Raw genomic sequence first — 14525 nt, forward strand, 5'->3', positions numbered from 1 at the left:
TCATGACTGTATGTGAAGTTTAAAAAATATATTTTTTATTATATCATTACATTTTTATGAAAAGGCAATTTTTTTTCATGTAATTTGATGTAACCCTGAGAAAGCCTCTTGATCTTCATGACTCAAAAATTTGTTTTGGGAGAGAATCAAATCAAATGTGTACCCTATGTTTATTTCTTAGAGGAGTTGTAATTCAGTAGAAGCCAGTGCATTGCCTTCTAAACTAAATGCGCCGTATGTGTGTAAACATAGACCTCTTTAAACTGTGACCCTCTGCCACGTCGAGCGCCTGAAATATGACAGTAAAGATTGATTCAGGGTTAAGATACACACGTTCAAGTCTCCATAAAAGTTTACAAACTCCCTCTCCGCTTTGAGCTTTCCTTTTGGTAGAGTTGGGTTACTTGAGTTTGGACTTGGACTCGAGTCCAAGTCATGAGTCCAATTACTATGGACTTGGACTTGTCACGGACTCGCATGCATTTTTACTCGGACTTGACTCGGACTCGAGCATTTGGGACTCTGGATTTTTTTCAGAGTCCAGCCGAGTCCATGACATTTGTGATGCAATGAAAAAAAAATACAAATAAATAACAAAACAGAAATTAATGAACACATCTCTGTCTGCACGCAGCTGTATTAGCCCCTGAAGTCATAGACGTAGCCAGAGTTATTTCACTGTGTTTAAGCAAACACACGCAAACACACATACGCACGTGCACAAGCACACTCGTCAGTCAACCAATACGCTTGAATGATACTACAGAGACTATTGTATAACATCGACTACCGAGGTGGCTGGCACGACAAAAACATAAAGACGGGTATGTATCCAATGTAACAGAAACGAAACAAGGCTGTTTCACACGACACAGGACCTGACAACAGGTAAAATTAACTGTAACTTTTTTAATAGTCAGGGGGAAAAGCACTCTTGCTAAAGCAGACACTACTACACCTGGAGTCGCAAGTTCGAATCCAGGGTGTGCTGAGTGACTCCAGTCTAGCTTCCTAAGAAACCAATTGGCCCGATTGCTAGGGTGGGTAGAGTCACATTGGGTTAACCTCCTCGTGGTCGCTATAATGTGTTTCTCGCTCTCGGTAGGGCACGTGGTGAGTTGTGCGTGGATGCTGCGGAGAATAGCGTGAGCCTCCACACGCACTAGGTCTCCACGGTAACGCGCTCAACAAGCCACGTGATAAGATGCGCGGACTGACGGTCTCAGACGCGGAGGCAACTGAGATTTGTCCTCCGCCACCCGGATTGAGGCGAGTCACTACGCCACCACGAGGACTTAGAGCGGATTGGGAATTGGGCATTCCAAATTGGGGAGAAAAGGGGAGAAAATCCACAAAAAAAAAAAGCAGACAGCAACTCTAAACAGATAAACAGCACCTATTTATTATTGATTGACTATTTTCAAAGTATTGACGAGCTGCTTAAAATACATTCTTTTACAGCATTTGTCCACCATTCACAACATTCGACCATGCACAATAAAATATTAGAACTAATATTAATTAAATGTTACGAAATTAATTTAGTTGGTTATGATGTTTTTATTTTAAATGTTTATTGTATTTTATTTTTATTGTAAACCACCTTATGCACGTCTTTTTTTTAGCCTACATCTCTGACACTTTTGAAGGACAATTCTGTTAAATTTATGACTCAAAATTATTATTCTCCATGTTTTTGCAGTTAAAGAAGAGCTCAATGAAATTTTGTTTGGTGGGTATTTTAAAGATTTCAGACTGATTGCAGACAAACACAACTGCCGCTCAAGCAAATATAAATATATATATATATTTTTTTAATCTTTTGCGGCAGCTGCTGCGAGACGCACACGGACGTATCAGGGATTTAGGTACACGAGCAGCATGCAGAACTGCCCTGCATTGTGTGGTTTCCCGCAAATTAACTAGAAAATAATATCTGTGACGACATGGCCCTAATATTATCAGTGGGCTTTTCCAGTGTTTTTGGTTGTAGCATTTGCAGTCAAATCATGAGACATATCTTCTCAGCGAGTGCTAATTACTACTGTGTTGACTCATTTGTATGTACTGTATTTTCCCAAATCAGTCAGCAGATAGAGAAAAAAGATTCAGAAAGAAATCTCAGTATCTGTTCTTTAGATAAAACTGCACGTTTGAGATCTCCCCAGAGTGGCTCGAAGATATTAAGGTCAGGAGACTGTGATGGCCACTCCAGAACCTTCACCTTTTTCTGCTGTAACCACTGGAGGGTCAACTTGGCCTTGTGCTTAGGGTCATTGTCGTGCTGGAAAGTCCAAGAGCATCCCATGCGCAGCAAAATGCAAACTGTCTGCCAGTATTTTCTGATAACATGCTGCATTCATCTTGCCATCATTTTTCACAAGATTCCTCATGCCTTTAGAGCTCACACACCCCCAAAACATCAATAAGCCACCACCATGCTTCACAGTGGGGATGGTATTCTTTTCACTATAGGCCTTGTTGACCCCTCTCCATACGTAACGCTTATGGTTGTGACCATAAAGCTCTATTTTGGTCTCGTCACTCCAAATTACAGTGTGCCAGAATCTGTGAGGCGTGTCAAGGTGTTGTCAGGCATATTGTAACCGGGCTTTTTTGTGGCATTGGCGCAGTAAATGCTTCTTTCTAGCAACTCGGCCATGCAGCTCATTTTTGTTCAAGTATTGTCGTATTGTGCTCCTTGAAACAACCACACTGTCTTTTTCCAGAGCAGTCTGTATTTCTCCTGAGGTTACCTGTGGGGTTTTTCTTTGTATCCCGAACAATTCTTCTGGCAGTTGTGGCTGAAATCTTTCTTGGTCTACCTGACCTTGGCTTGGTATCAAGAGATCCCCGAATTTTCCACTTCTTAATAAGTGATTGAACAGTACTGACTAGTATTTTCATGGCTTTGGATATCTTTTTATATCCTTTTCCATCTTTATAAAGTTCCATTACCTTGTTACGCAGGTCTTTTGACAGTTCTTTTCTGCTCCCCATGGCTCAGTATCTAGCCTGCTCAGTGCATCCACGTGAGAGCTAACAAACTCATTGACTATTTATACACAGACACTAATTGTAATTTAAAAAGCCACAGGAGTGGGAAATTAACCTTTAAATGCCATTTAAACCTGTGTGTGCCACCTTGTGTGTCTGTAACAAGGCCAAACATTCAAGGGTATGTAAACTTTTGATCAGGGCCATTTGGGTGATTTCTGTTATCATTATGATTTAAAAAGGAGCCAAACAACTATATGATAATAAATGGCTTCATATGATCACTATCCTTAAATAAAAGACTTTAAATAAATTTTTGCATGATCAGTCATATTTTCAAAAACAATGCCAGAATTTCACAATTTCTGCCAGGGTATGCAAACTTTTGAGCACAACTGTATATCTTTACACAGATTTTATCGCTCTAAATCATATTTTGTTTATGTCTTGTGTCTATACTTTTTTAAACAGTGAGTATTTAAACATTTACAGGTTGGCCCCCATTCACTTCCATTGTAAGTGTCTCACTTTAACCCAGATTTTTGCTTTTTTTAAAGAAAAGGAAGGACGCCACTAAAAAGGAATGTCGTAAAATATATTGTTCCCAAGGAAACCACTGAGAAAGATAATATGTGATGTAATAAGATGTAATATGTGTACAAATGTGACATTTATACCTCCAATATCTGATGATAATACAAATAAAGTCTTGCATACAATTCACCTTTGAAGTAAAAAGAAGTCCTTTTTGAATGCAATTCAGTGTTTGTTCATTCAGCAACCTTGAACACACAGTCTCATAACTGACCTATTCTTGTGTCCATCCTTGTGTACACACAGCCTCACCCACTGTTCTCTGCATACGAGTGTGGAATGTGATCTGCTCTGCCCACTTCCCTTCGGAAAACTGAATTCAGCATCTCACTTTAATGCATCCCATTTGAAAACTACATTCATTTGTTCTAAAGCTTTCCAGGAAATTCGAACAGAAAATTCTCATTTACATATTCATATGAGCTTTTCTCCTCTGGAAATCGTGACTTGTTGATTCAGATGTAATTTGGCAAATGTCTTGAGCTTGAGTAGCTGCTAATTTGAAAGTCAAAGCAGAGGCGTGTAAAAAAGCAGGAGACTGATGTGTATGTGTGTCTTGTAACCTTTCATCAAACATGCAGCAATAAACCTGTCAACTTCATCTGAAGCAGAGGTGGAGGATGGTGACACACTCCCTCTATTGATCATCACCAGAAGCAGTAGAAGCTTTAGCTGAGAATTAAAGGAATCATGATTTACTCACTCTAATGCCATCCTAGATGTGTATGACTTTCTTTCTTCTGCAGAACACAAATTAAGATTTTTAGAAGAATATTTCAGCTCTGTAGGTCCATACAGTTCAAGTGAATGGGTGCCACAATTTTGAAGCTCCAAAATCCACATAAATGCATCATAAAAGTAATCCGTAAGACTCCAGTGGTTAAATCCATGTGTTCAGACGTGATATGATAGGTGCGGGTGAGAAACAGATCAATATTTAAGTCATTTTTATCATAAATTCTCCACCCTGCCCAGTAGGGGGCGATATGCATGATGAAAGAGAATCACCAAAAACAGAAGAAGGAGAATGTGAAAGTGAAAGTAAAATGGACATAAATGACAAAAATGACATAAATATTGTTTCTCACACATACCTATCAAATAGCTTCAGAATATATGGATTTAACCACCAGAGTTGCCTGGAGTACTTTTATGTTGCCATTATGTGGATTTTGGATCTTCAAATTTTTGGCACCCATTCACTTGCATTGTATGGACCTACAGAGCTGAGATATCCCTCTAAAAATCTTTGTTTGTTCTGCTGAAGAGAGAAAAACTTACACATCTGGGATGGCATGAGGGTGAGTAAATGATGAGAGAATTTTCATTTTTGTGTGAGCAAACCCTTTAAGGGGAACCTTTTATTATTTGTAAACAAGTTATTTGTTAATATTTTGTGCCTTCAATCAAGTCCTTGGTTCTCTCGGGTATAATCAAAACCTTCCTACTCCCCGTTTTCTACTATGTGAATTTTAGTTTTAGCTCAGAGTCAACAAGTCTTTAGCTATTTAGACCTGTCTACACTTCATGGTGTATTTTATTCATTTATCTTCTCAGCCAGTGGATAAAAAGCAATGTATCTGATGGCCACTGATGGTACTGATTTATCACAAGAGGGCACCAAAAGCCCTTAGCTAAAATGTGAGTGCAGCTCAGAACACTACTCAAATTGCATCTTGAAGTTTTTCTCAATTGCTAACACTACAGTAAAACACTCTATTGGCACTCTATTTTTATTTTTAAATATCCATCAATACATTTATCAAAAATATAAACACTATTAATCTGTTTTCACGCGTTCCAATTTGTTTAATATTTCCTGCAAAACTCTCCACAAAAATGTCCTCATGAAAAAACAGATTCTCTTTCACACGCTCACAGTATAATCAGAGACATAATGCAACATCAACATCTCAGGATAAATATATACGGTGTTACAATATATTCAGTTCCTGAGCTATTTGGTTCCAGTGGGCGGAGCACACATGAATATTCATGATTTACTCTGACGTGCGTGTTGAAGTGGAACGGAAAATGTTTGCACACCACCGTCATGACTCAACTTCAGCTTGTCTGAAGGATTATTTTGAAAAGGTATTTAAGTTTCAGCAAAGAACAAAGTTTGTATAAACCACAATATTGAGATTTTTGTAACAGTTGAGAGCTTATAATTGCAATATGTGTTTTGATTAGTTTTGTGTTCCTGAATACAGCATTTACTGATGTTGGTTATACACTGATCAGACACAACATTAAAACCACTGACAGGTGAAGTGAATAACATTTATTATCTCGTTACAATGGCATCTGTCAAGGGGTGGGTTATATTAGGCAGCAAGTGAACAGTCAGTTCTTGAATATCATGTGTTGGAAACAGGAGAAATGGGCAAGCGTAAGTATCTGAGCAACTTCGACAAGGGCCACATTGTGATGGCTAGAAGACTGGGTCAGAGCATCTCCAAAACGGTAGGTCTTGTAGGGAGTTCCCGGTATACAGTGGTTAGTACTTACCAAAGTGGTCTAAGGAAGGGGAACCGGTGAACCGGCGACAGGGTCATGGGCTCACTGCTGCGTGTGGGGAGCAAAGGCTAGCCCGTCTTGTCTGATCTCACAGAAGAGCTACTATTGCACAAACTGATGAAAAACTTAATGCTGGCCATGATAAAAAGGTGTCAAAACACACAGTGTGTATGGGACTGTGCAGCCGCAGACTGGTCAGAGTGCCCATGATGACCCCTGTCCACCGCCGAAAGCACCTACAGCGTCAGATCTGTACCTTGGAGCAATGGAAGAAGGTGGCCTGGTCTGATGAATAATGTTTTCTTTTAGATCATGTGGATGGTCGGATGCGTGTGCATCATTTACCTGGGTAAGAGATGGCAGCAGGTTGCACTATGGGAAGAAGGCAGGCCGGCAGGGGCAGTGTGGTGCTCTGGGCAATGTTCTGCTGGGAAACCTTGGGTCCTGGCGTTCATGTGGATGTTACTTTGACACGTACTACCTACCACGCAGGCAATGTACACCCCTTCATGGCAATGATATTCCCTGATGGCAGTGGCCTCTTCAGCAGGATAATGCACCCTGCCACACTGCAAAAATTGTTCAGGAATGGTTTGAGGAACATGACAAAGAGTTCAAGGTGTTGACTTGGCCTTCAAATTCCCCAGATCTCAATCCGATTGAGCATCTATGGGATGTGTTGGACCAACAAGTCCGAACCATGAAGGCCCCACCTCACAACTTACAGGACTTTAAGGATCTGCTGCTAACGTCTTGGTTCCAGATACCACAGGACACCTTCAGAGGTCTTGTGGAGTCCATGCCTCGATGGGTCAGAGCTGTTTTGCGGCACAAGGAGGACCTACACAATATAATTTTGTCTTTCTAGTTGTTATCCTTAACAGTAATGACTAAAATTGCGGAAGTATCTGTGATTTAATATTTGTTTTGGGTGGGGGGGGGTTGATATTCTGTGTCACTCTTTATTTCTTGCTCATTTTGTAAACAGGCTATGGCTAGGACTAACAGCTTAATACCACATGTGAACTTGAAATAGACCCTATTGTCTGTTTTTTGACCATGTGTTGCACTGTGGACAATATACACAACCTATTTCAGTCATTTAATTAAAAAAGGTCTTCATCAGTATATGTTGTGTGATGATAGCCTCCAACCTTTAGTGATCCTTGGTGATGAGGTACCTTACCCTGTACTGACTTATGTTTAGCATACTAATACTGTCCTCATTTTGCAGTCCTTTTCCTCAGTTAGACAAATAGGTCAACTCTTTCACACATTGGCTTGTGGGTGAACATTCTTTTTATTCAACATCACAATGAATATGTTGAAAGAGAGTGAAACTGCAGTAAAAGGATAAAAATATAATACATCTACTTGAATCTCTAACAACGCTCCAATATGAGTTTTTGTTTTGTTCTTTAAATGGTTTAAATATTTCATTACATATAGCTGTGTAAACAATAAATACAGCGATTATCAGAAACATTTACAGACAATGCTTTCTACAAGTGATCACAGAAAGAATGGCTTCAGTAGTCTAGCTGTGATAGTAATTTAAGCACTGCACTTTACTGAATAAAACTATCAGAATGTTTAAAAGACTGCATGACTATGTAAAGAATTGATAGTGACTAAGCAATAAAGCATTAAATAAATGATTAAATACATGATCCAGAACAATACTCAAGTCTCATTCACAGGTGTTCTTCTCATTTCTTATTTTTCAAGTATAGCCTACTTTATGTACAATGACAAAATCATCTGCTGCACACACCAAATGCATGTTGCACCAATTCCGGTCTTCTGTATTATAAGTTATATAAATATTAGTCACGTGAAACAATGCTACCAAAGCCTAATCATTTGAGGAAGCAGTCACAATGAGGGTGAATTCCTCTTCTTGGAAAGATAAGGAAAGCTTCAAAAACATTATTCCCCCAAGGGGAAATTTGGTGTGGACTCTCTGTTGCTACATGTCATTGAACATTAAACATTACACATAGTACAGCACAAACACACAATAAAAAGACATTCAATCAATGTGAACTGCTATTAAAAATTCACACTGATACAGGCACAAATAAGTTCTTAAATCTATTTAATTTACAATGTGGCACTCTGTATCTTCTTCCAGAAGGAAGCAATTCATACTGTGAGTACAAAAAGTGGGATGGATCACTCAGAATTTTCTTCACCTGGCTAAGTATGCACTGCTCATATACGTAGAGACTGGAGGTTGTTATATTCTTTCCGTTCCATAATTTTCATTGCTGTCTGTACTAAATGTAAACTATTTTAGCTTCACAGTAGGATTCCCAAACCATACAGTTATTCTGTACCTGACAATACTTTCTAAAACAGCCCGATAAAACAAAAACACAAGCTCCATAAAAACACAGTCTACGTAAAAAGTACAATCTCTGATGCAGACGAGCACAAAACCCATTCAGTGTGTGTATTCCAAGTGAGTGAACTATCTACATAGATACCCATATAAAATTATACATTATATGAAATTAAACACAAGATTAGTGAGTGTCCCAGAAAATTGTTTATTAAAAAATTGAAACAGTCTCCTTATTTGCCTGGATCAAATATTGCCAGTGGTACAGGAAATACAATTTATCAATATATTAAACTATTATCAAAATCTTGTTTTGAAATGTGTTGTAATAAATCATGAATGCTTTGAGGGCGTGGAGGCGGGCCTTGTATGCCTCCCTGGCTGTCTGGTCGACGACATAGAACTGGGCGGCTGTGTCTGGATGGTGACATGTAGCGACTCAGTCGCTCCCTCTGCGGCCGCTGAAGTCGTGAGAAGCCCTGTGTGGAGAAATGAAGAGACATGAGTTAAGACACTTGTGTTGTGCTGTCAATACAGTGATGGATGGTGGATATGGTCATGCGGCTGTGGCATATTACTCTTGTAGGCTCGCTATTGGCAATTTCTCCATTTGGACTGACGTCAATGTATTTCTCATTTTACAACACTTAAGTGTCACCTCAGTCAGCACTTAAGAATCAGACTTAGACTTTGCTGAAAGATACTTTTAGCTGCTTTATAAAAATCTCCTACTGTTTGCTAAGAATTATTGGACAATAAGTGAAAGCCTAGGACTATTCTTTAAAAATAAAATGTAACATCTAAAAATGTTTTCTTTTAAAAAATGAAAAAGGTCTCGCTACCCTGCACTATGATATACATCTTTAGTTACTTGGCACTTCACGCACTTTTTTTTTTTTTTAACAGAAGCATAAACTATTGCTGGGAGAGTCCCACTGGAGAAACCTAACTCAAGACATTGACGATGAAGTTTTATTCAGCAGATCAAGTTCACGGTCATTCCTTTTGGCATTCTCCAGAATCCTAACCACAACATTCTCATTAACCCATCATTACCATTCAGTATTTTTTACGTGTCTGTCTGTGTGTTTACGGGTGTAATTCTACTCCTTGCAGACAATCAGCAAGTGACTTACAGTATCAGTAAAAGGGGGCGATGTATGTACTCCCTAACTGAAATACCAAAATGCTATAGTTAAGGGGTTCAATAAAGACATCAAAGCTCACTTTCTGTATTCTTTAATATACAGTAATGATTTTAATGTTTGAATGGTGTGTTTCTGGCATGTTTTGTCTTTGTCTATGCATGTTGGTATCTGTGTCTCCTCCTTTAGCTCCCTCAACCCACGTCTCTTTCTCACACACCCTTATTCCCATTCCAAGGCCTTTTGAGTTTGCTGATCTGTGCATGTCTGGGCAAAAATGACGTGTGTGTATGTGTGTGAACACTTGGACTGGCATGTCGGGACACATGCATTGCGGCAGGATATTTTGCATCGTTTTGGCATCACAAAGGCTCACACAAAAACATGGATTCCTGAGTACTTCCACACTTCTTTCCTTGATTGAGAAACGTTTTGCATTTTAACAAAAGACAACTTGTACACCCAAAGTAGCCCAGAAGTTCCATCTGTATCACTGATATCCGCTGCAGCAACAACAACTGAGGAGCCACTAAACAGGTAGGACACAGATAACAGTCTGGGAGGGCAATTAAAAGTGTTTGGGGAACAAAAGAGAAAACAAAGAAAAGATAAAGCAATTGAGTGATAGAGGAAAAGACAGTATTAAGATCTGCCTTTGTTTCTGAGAGAGATCAAGATCTTTAACAATCTATACAGAATTGTTTAAGATTTGACTGATGTCACTAGATGGTGAAATACAATTTCGGATACTGCTTTGTAAAATGTACAGTTCATGATGCGTAGCTTTTTGTGAAACAGCTTCGCAGTTGTGGAATTTTGTTTAGTCTTTCTTCAGAACGTACAGTAAGTTGTTCCATGTCCTGACTTGAGTTCAGATAACACAGAAGCTCCAAAATAGTCTGCCTGAGGGTGTATAATCTGTATGCACACATACTGTATGCACAATGGCCAGTGTTTAGTCTAACTGTCTGGCTGTTTGTGTCACTACTTAACACACTTAATAATTGAATGCTTTTAATACTTAAATTCACCATTCAGAAAAAGGACATTGAGACTGTATTGTTATTTCTCATTGAACAGCCAGGTTAAAAGATTTCACAATTGGCTCTGTAAGGAAAAATAATGACAAATGTTTGAAACGTAGCGACACAATGGACAGGTTAAAGTCAGTCAGTGATATCGGACTTTGCTATTATTAAAGGCATAATTAAAAAAAAAAAAAAAATGTCATAATTTTCCTCATGTGGAACACAAAAATAAATAATTTAATTAAAGGTCTCATCAGCTAGGTTTCCATCTTCATATTTTTATGCGAATTTAGGGATATCGTCACATAAAAAATACTGGGTAGAAACACCATGATGCACACTTTTTTCATTATTTACTATTTTATGATTATTTTATTCGGTAAGAATATGCCTTTGATAGGCATCAAAAAAGTCAAGTGACTGCCAGAACAAGCCATTTGAATACATAATATGCTCAGAGAGTATCAGTATCATTACATAGCATAGTAAATGTTGCTCTGTCTATTCTTAAATCCCGAAGCCTGTCATCAAGATGACTGGCTACTATAAACTCGCAGAACTGTCTGACATGCTTTCCCTCCAAGACATAAAGCAACTAAACCACAATTAATACACGGCTCTCTGGAATACTCAACTCTGATTGGTCAGTGACGCCATCTAGCAGTCTGATATTTCTCAGTAACATTGGAACATTCACATATCAGACCGATCATCCGGATATTTGCGAGTCATCTTTACTACTTCTCTGTGCGATCTTTACAAGTAAGCTAATAAAATAATTTCAACTCAAATCAATGTTTCATGTGCATTTATTAATTTATTTGGCAAGTGATGAGCAGGATAATGTGCAATTAGACAGTCATTAATTACAAAAAAAAAAACACCAATAGAACTCAGAATTGAATTTAGCTGTTCAGCAATTTCTTCCTTCTCACATAATTACACAATTTTAATGCAAATCAAAGTTTCATGTTCATTTATTTATTTATTTGGTAAGTAGTCTTGTAATAGGCTGGATAATGGGCAGTCAGACATTCATTAATTACAAAATAAACACCAACAGATATCCGGCGTAAACCAGAGGTGGATTTCAACTGTTCTACGATTGATTGTTTTTTACATAATTACATAATTTCAACGTGAATCAATATTTTATGTCCATTTATTTATTTGGTTAGCCCTGTAATAAGCGGCCGGTCAGTCAAGACTGATCATCCTTTCAGGGTTTATTTTGTGAAAACAACCGGCTGACTGTGCATTATCCCTTACGTAATTTATCACATATAATAAATGAGCCACAGTGGCCTCTACTTCCATTTTCATTTCCATTTTGTGCCAATTTCCCCAGAAGTGACAATTTTGTTCCTTAAACACATGGGTTGTAAATGCTTTTTTTAATGATTATTATTTTTGCGATGTTCTGTTTTTTTTTTTTTTTTTTTTTTTTTGCATAGAATACATTTGCAACTTGTATGAAAACATAGCTACTGGCAGTGATTGAAGATGTACTCCATACTTAGTAAATAAGTATAGTAAGTATATGTTCCATACTTAAGTACAGATACCTCACTTATATTTTACTTAAGTAAAAGTCAACCATTAAAATACTACATAAGTAGCTAAAAGTAAAAAAATAAATAAAAATAAATTAGTTAAGGATAAAAGGTAACAGCAAATATTGCAAATTCAAATCCATTAATCTAATAAAATGTGACCCATCTAGATTGTCACTTATAAAACCACAAAATTGAGTCTCAGCGAGGTATTATTGGATATAATAAGTGACTACAAGTAGTTAAGTCGTTATTCACTTTTAAATCATATCATTGAAGTCTGTAAACATAGCTAAAATTCAATATTGAAGCTATGTCGAAAACATCAAACCTCATTGGTTCTCTCATGTCTCGTGCCCAAGCGTCATCACGTTATTTCACAAGATACAAAGAGGTTTGGCTAAAGCCAGAGGAAATCAAAGCAATTACCAAATAATAGGGCTAAATGATTAATCAAAATAAAATTGAAATCGTGATATGAAGTAGTGCAATTTTCAACCCATAGAGGCTGTGATAGATTCACTGCACTTACTGTATGTGCAGTGAATCTATCGCAGCCTTTGCAGTTTAATAATCGCATGCATCATGTTGTGATGCAGTGTAGTGTATTGCACATACTCAAAGCATGTGTGAGACTTATGAAATGAGCGTTTTAAAAGAGCAGTGCTCTAGAATCACTAATTGCATATTTGTGTAATCCCAAATATGATTGGCCGCTAAAAGTTACACCTGTTTTTTAGTGGACAGAAGAGTGGATGAGGGCATTTCTCTGCATTCAAAGGCCACTGTCAACACAACTACAAACTTCCTTCCGTCAGTGTACTGTCAAAATAAAAGCTTCTGCCAAAATAAAGGCCTGTATAGCTATGCCACATACAGGTTAAAAAAATACATAAATATGGTACTTTTTTTATAATAATAACAATAATAATAATGATAACAATAATAGGTTAACACTTTACAGTAAAGTTCCATTTGTGAACATTAGTAAATGCATTAGGAATCATGAACTAAAAATGCACAGTATTTTTATTTTAAATCTTTGTTCATGTTAGTTCATAAAAACAGTTCATAGTGCATTAACTAATGTTAACATTTTTTGATTTTATCAATGTATTGTTGATATGTTGAAATTAACATTAACCAAGATAAATAAATGCTGTAAAAATATTGTTAGTTCATGTTAACTAATGTAGTTAACTAATGTTAACCTTATTGTAAAATATTACCAATAATAGTTGTTGTTAATATTATACAAAAATATATTTTCATAATTATTTCTTAACTTAATAATAACCTATTATTTGGGTTCAACACCAAAATATTTATGTAATAAATATAATGTGAATGTGATGTGAAATGTTTCCCCCTCTATATTTCACTGCATTTTTTATTTTATTAGTCTGGTTCTTTTTAAGAGGATTCAAATGTAAACACCCTTTCTTGAACAATAATTTCTATTGGCTGTAGAGCATGTTTGCCCATGACTTAATTTTGGTCAAAAGGAAACACTTACTAGTGTTTTTTTATGTTAATCATATCACAGTTTGTGGTAACGCAATTGTAATATTTTTTCGTAATAATCGCAATTTGTTTTGTCCAATTCGTTCAGCCTTACCATATATATATATATATATGATGCATATAATTTCTGTTGAGTTTTGAAAGCTCATTCTAGGTGAATGCTAATAGAGTTCCATTGGTACAGATTGTGTTCCAGAGAATGGTGACGGGGTTGTGTTTGTGTTTGAGGGAAATCTGAAAGCATGGATCCTGGAGAAAACTGGATTTCTGAGGATGTTCCTCAAAGGCTGGAACAAAACAGAGTTCACCAGCTTTCTCTAGACATGCAGCAAAGTATGTATTACCATCTTCTTATCACAATAACACACACACACATATACACACACACACACACACACACACACACACACATGTTGGTGCAGCTATCATTATGAGGACTCTCCATATACATAATGATTTTTATACTGTACAAACTATAGATTCTATCCCCTAACCCTAACCCTACACCTAAACCTAACCCTCACAAAAAACTTTCTGCATTTTTACATTTTCAATAAAACATCGTTTAGTATGATTTTTAAGCGATTTGAATTAGAACTAGAAATGTCCTCATAAACCACATTTATAGCATAATACCCTTGTAATTACCAGTTTATAACCTAAAAAAAGTCCTCATAAACCACTTAAACCTGCCCATATATACACACAGATACACACACTCTCTTAGGAAACTACAGAGGAAACTAAGTAAGCCACAGGTTCCTGAAGAATGTGACAAAAACAGTGGCGATCAAAACATTGTTTGCTACTCAATTCACTG

General features: G+C 37.2%; 1 protein-coding gene across 3 annotated transcripts in view; it reads left to right on the forward strand.

The window, feature by feature from the left end:
• Positions 1 to 9918: 9918 nt before the first annotated feature.
• LOC127429486 (angiomotin-like protein 1) overlaps positions 9919 to 14525 on the forward strand; it is a 48590-nt gene continuing 43983 nt past the window's right edge. Inside the window, exons 1-2 of one of the 3 annotated variants that reach the window (XM_051678513.1) lie at positions 9919 to 10137; positions 13890 to 14038. In XM_051678513.1, the coding sequence (XP_051534473.1) occupies positions 13948 to 14038 (91 nt within the window). In that variant the 5' untranslated portion in view covers positions 9919 to 10137; positions 13890 to 13947. The remainder of the gene's footprint in view (positions 10138 to 13889; positions 14039 to 14525) is intronic. The other 2 variants (XM_051678512.1, XM_051678515.1) reach the window with 2 other exon arrangements.

This window comes from Myxocyprinus asiaticus, chromosome 39 (assembly GCF_019703515.2).
Source record: "Myxocyprinus asiaticus isolate MX2 ecotype Aquarium Trade chromosome 39, UBuf_Myxa_2, whole genome shotgun sequence".
NCBI classification, from domain to species: Eukaryota; Metazoa; Chordata; class Actinopteri; order Cypriniformes; family Catostomidae; genus Myxocyprinus; species Myxocyprinus asiaticus.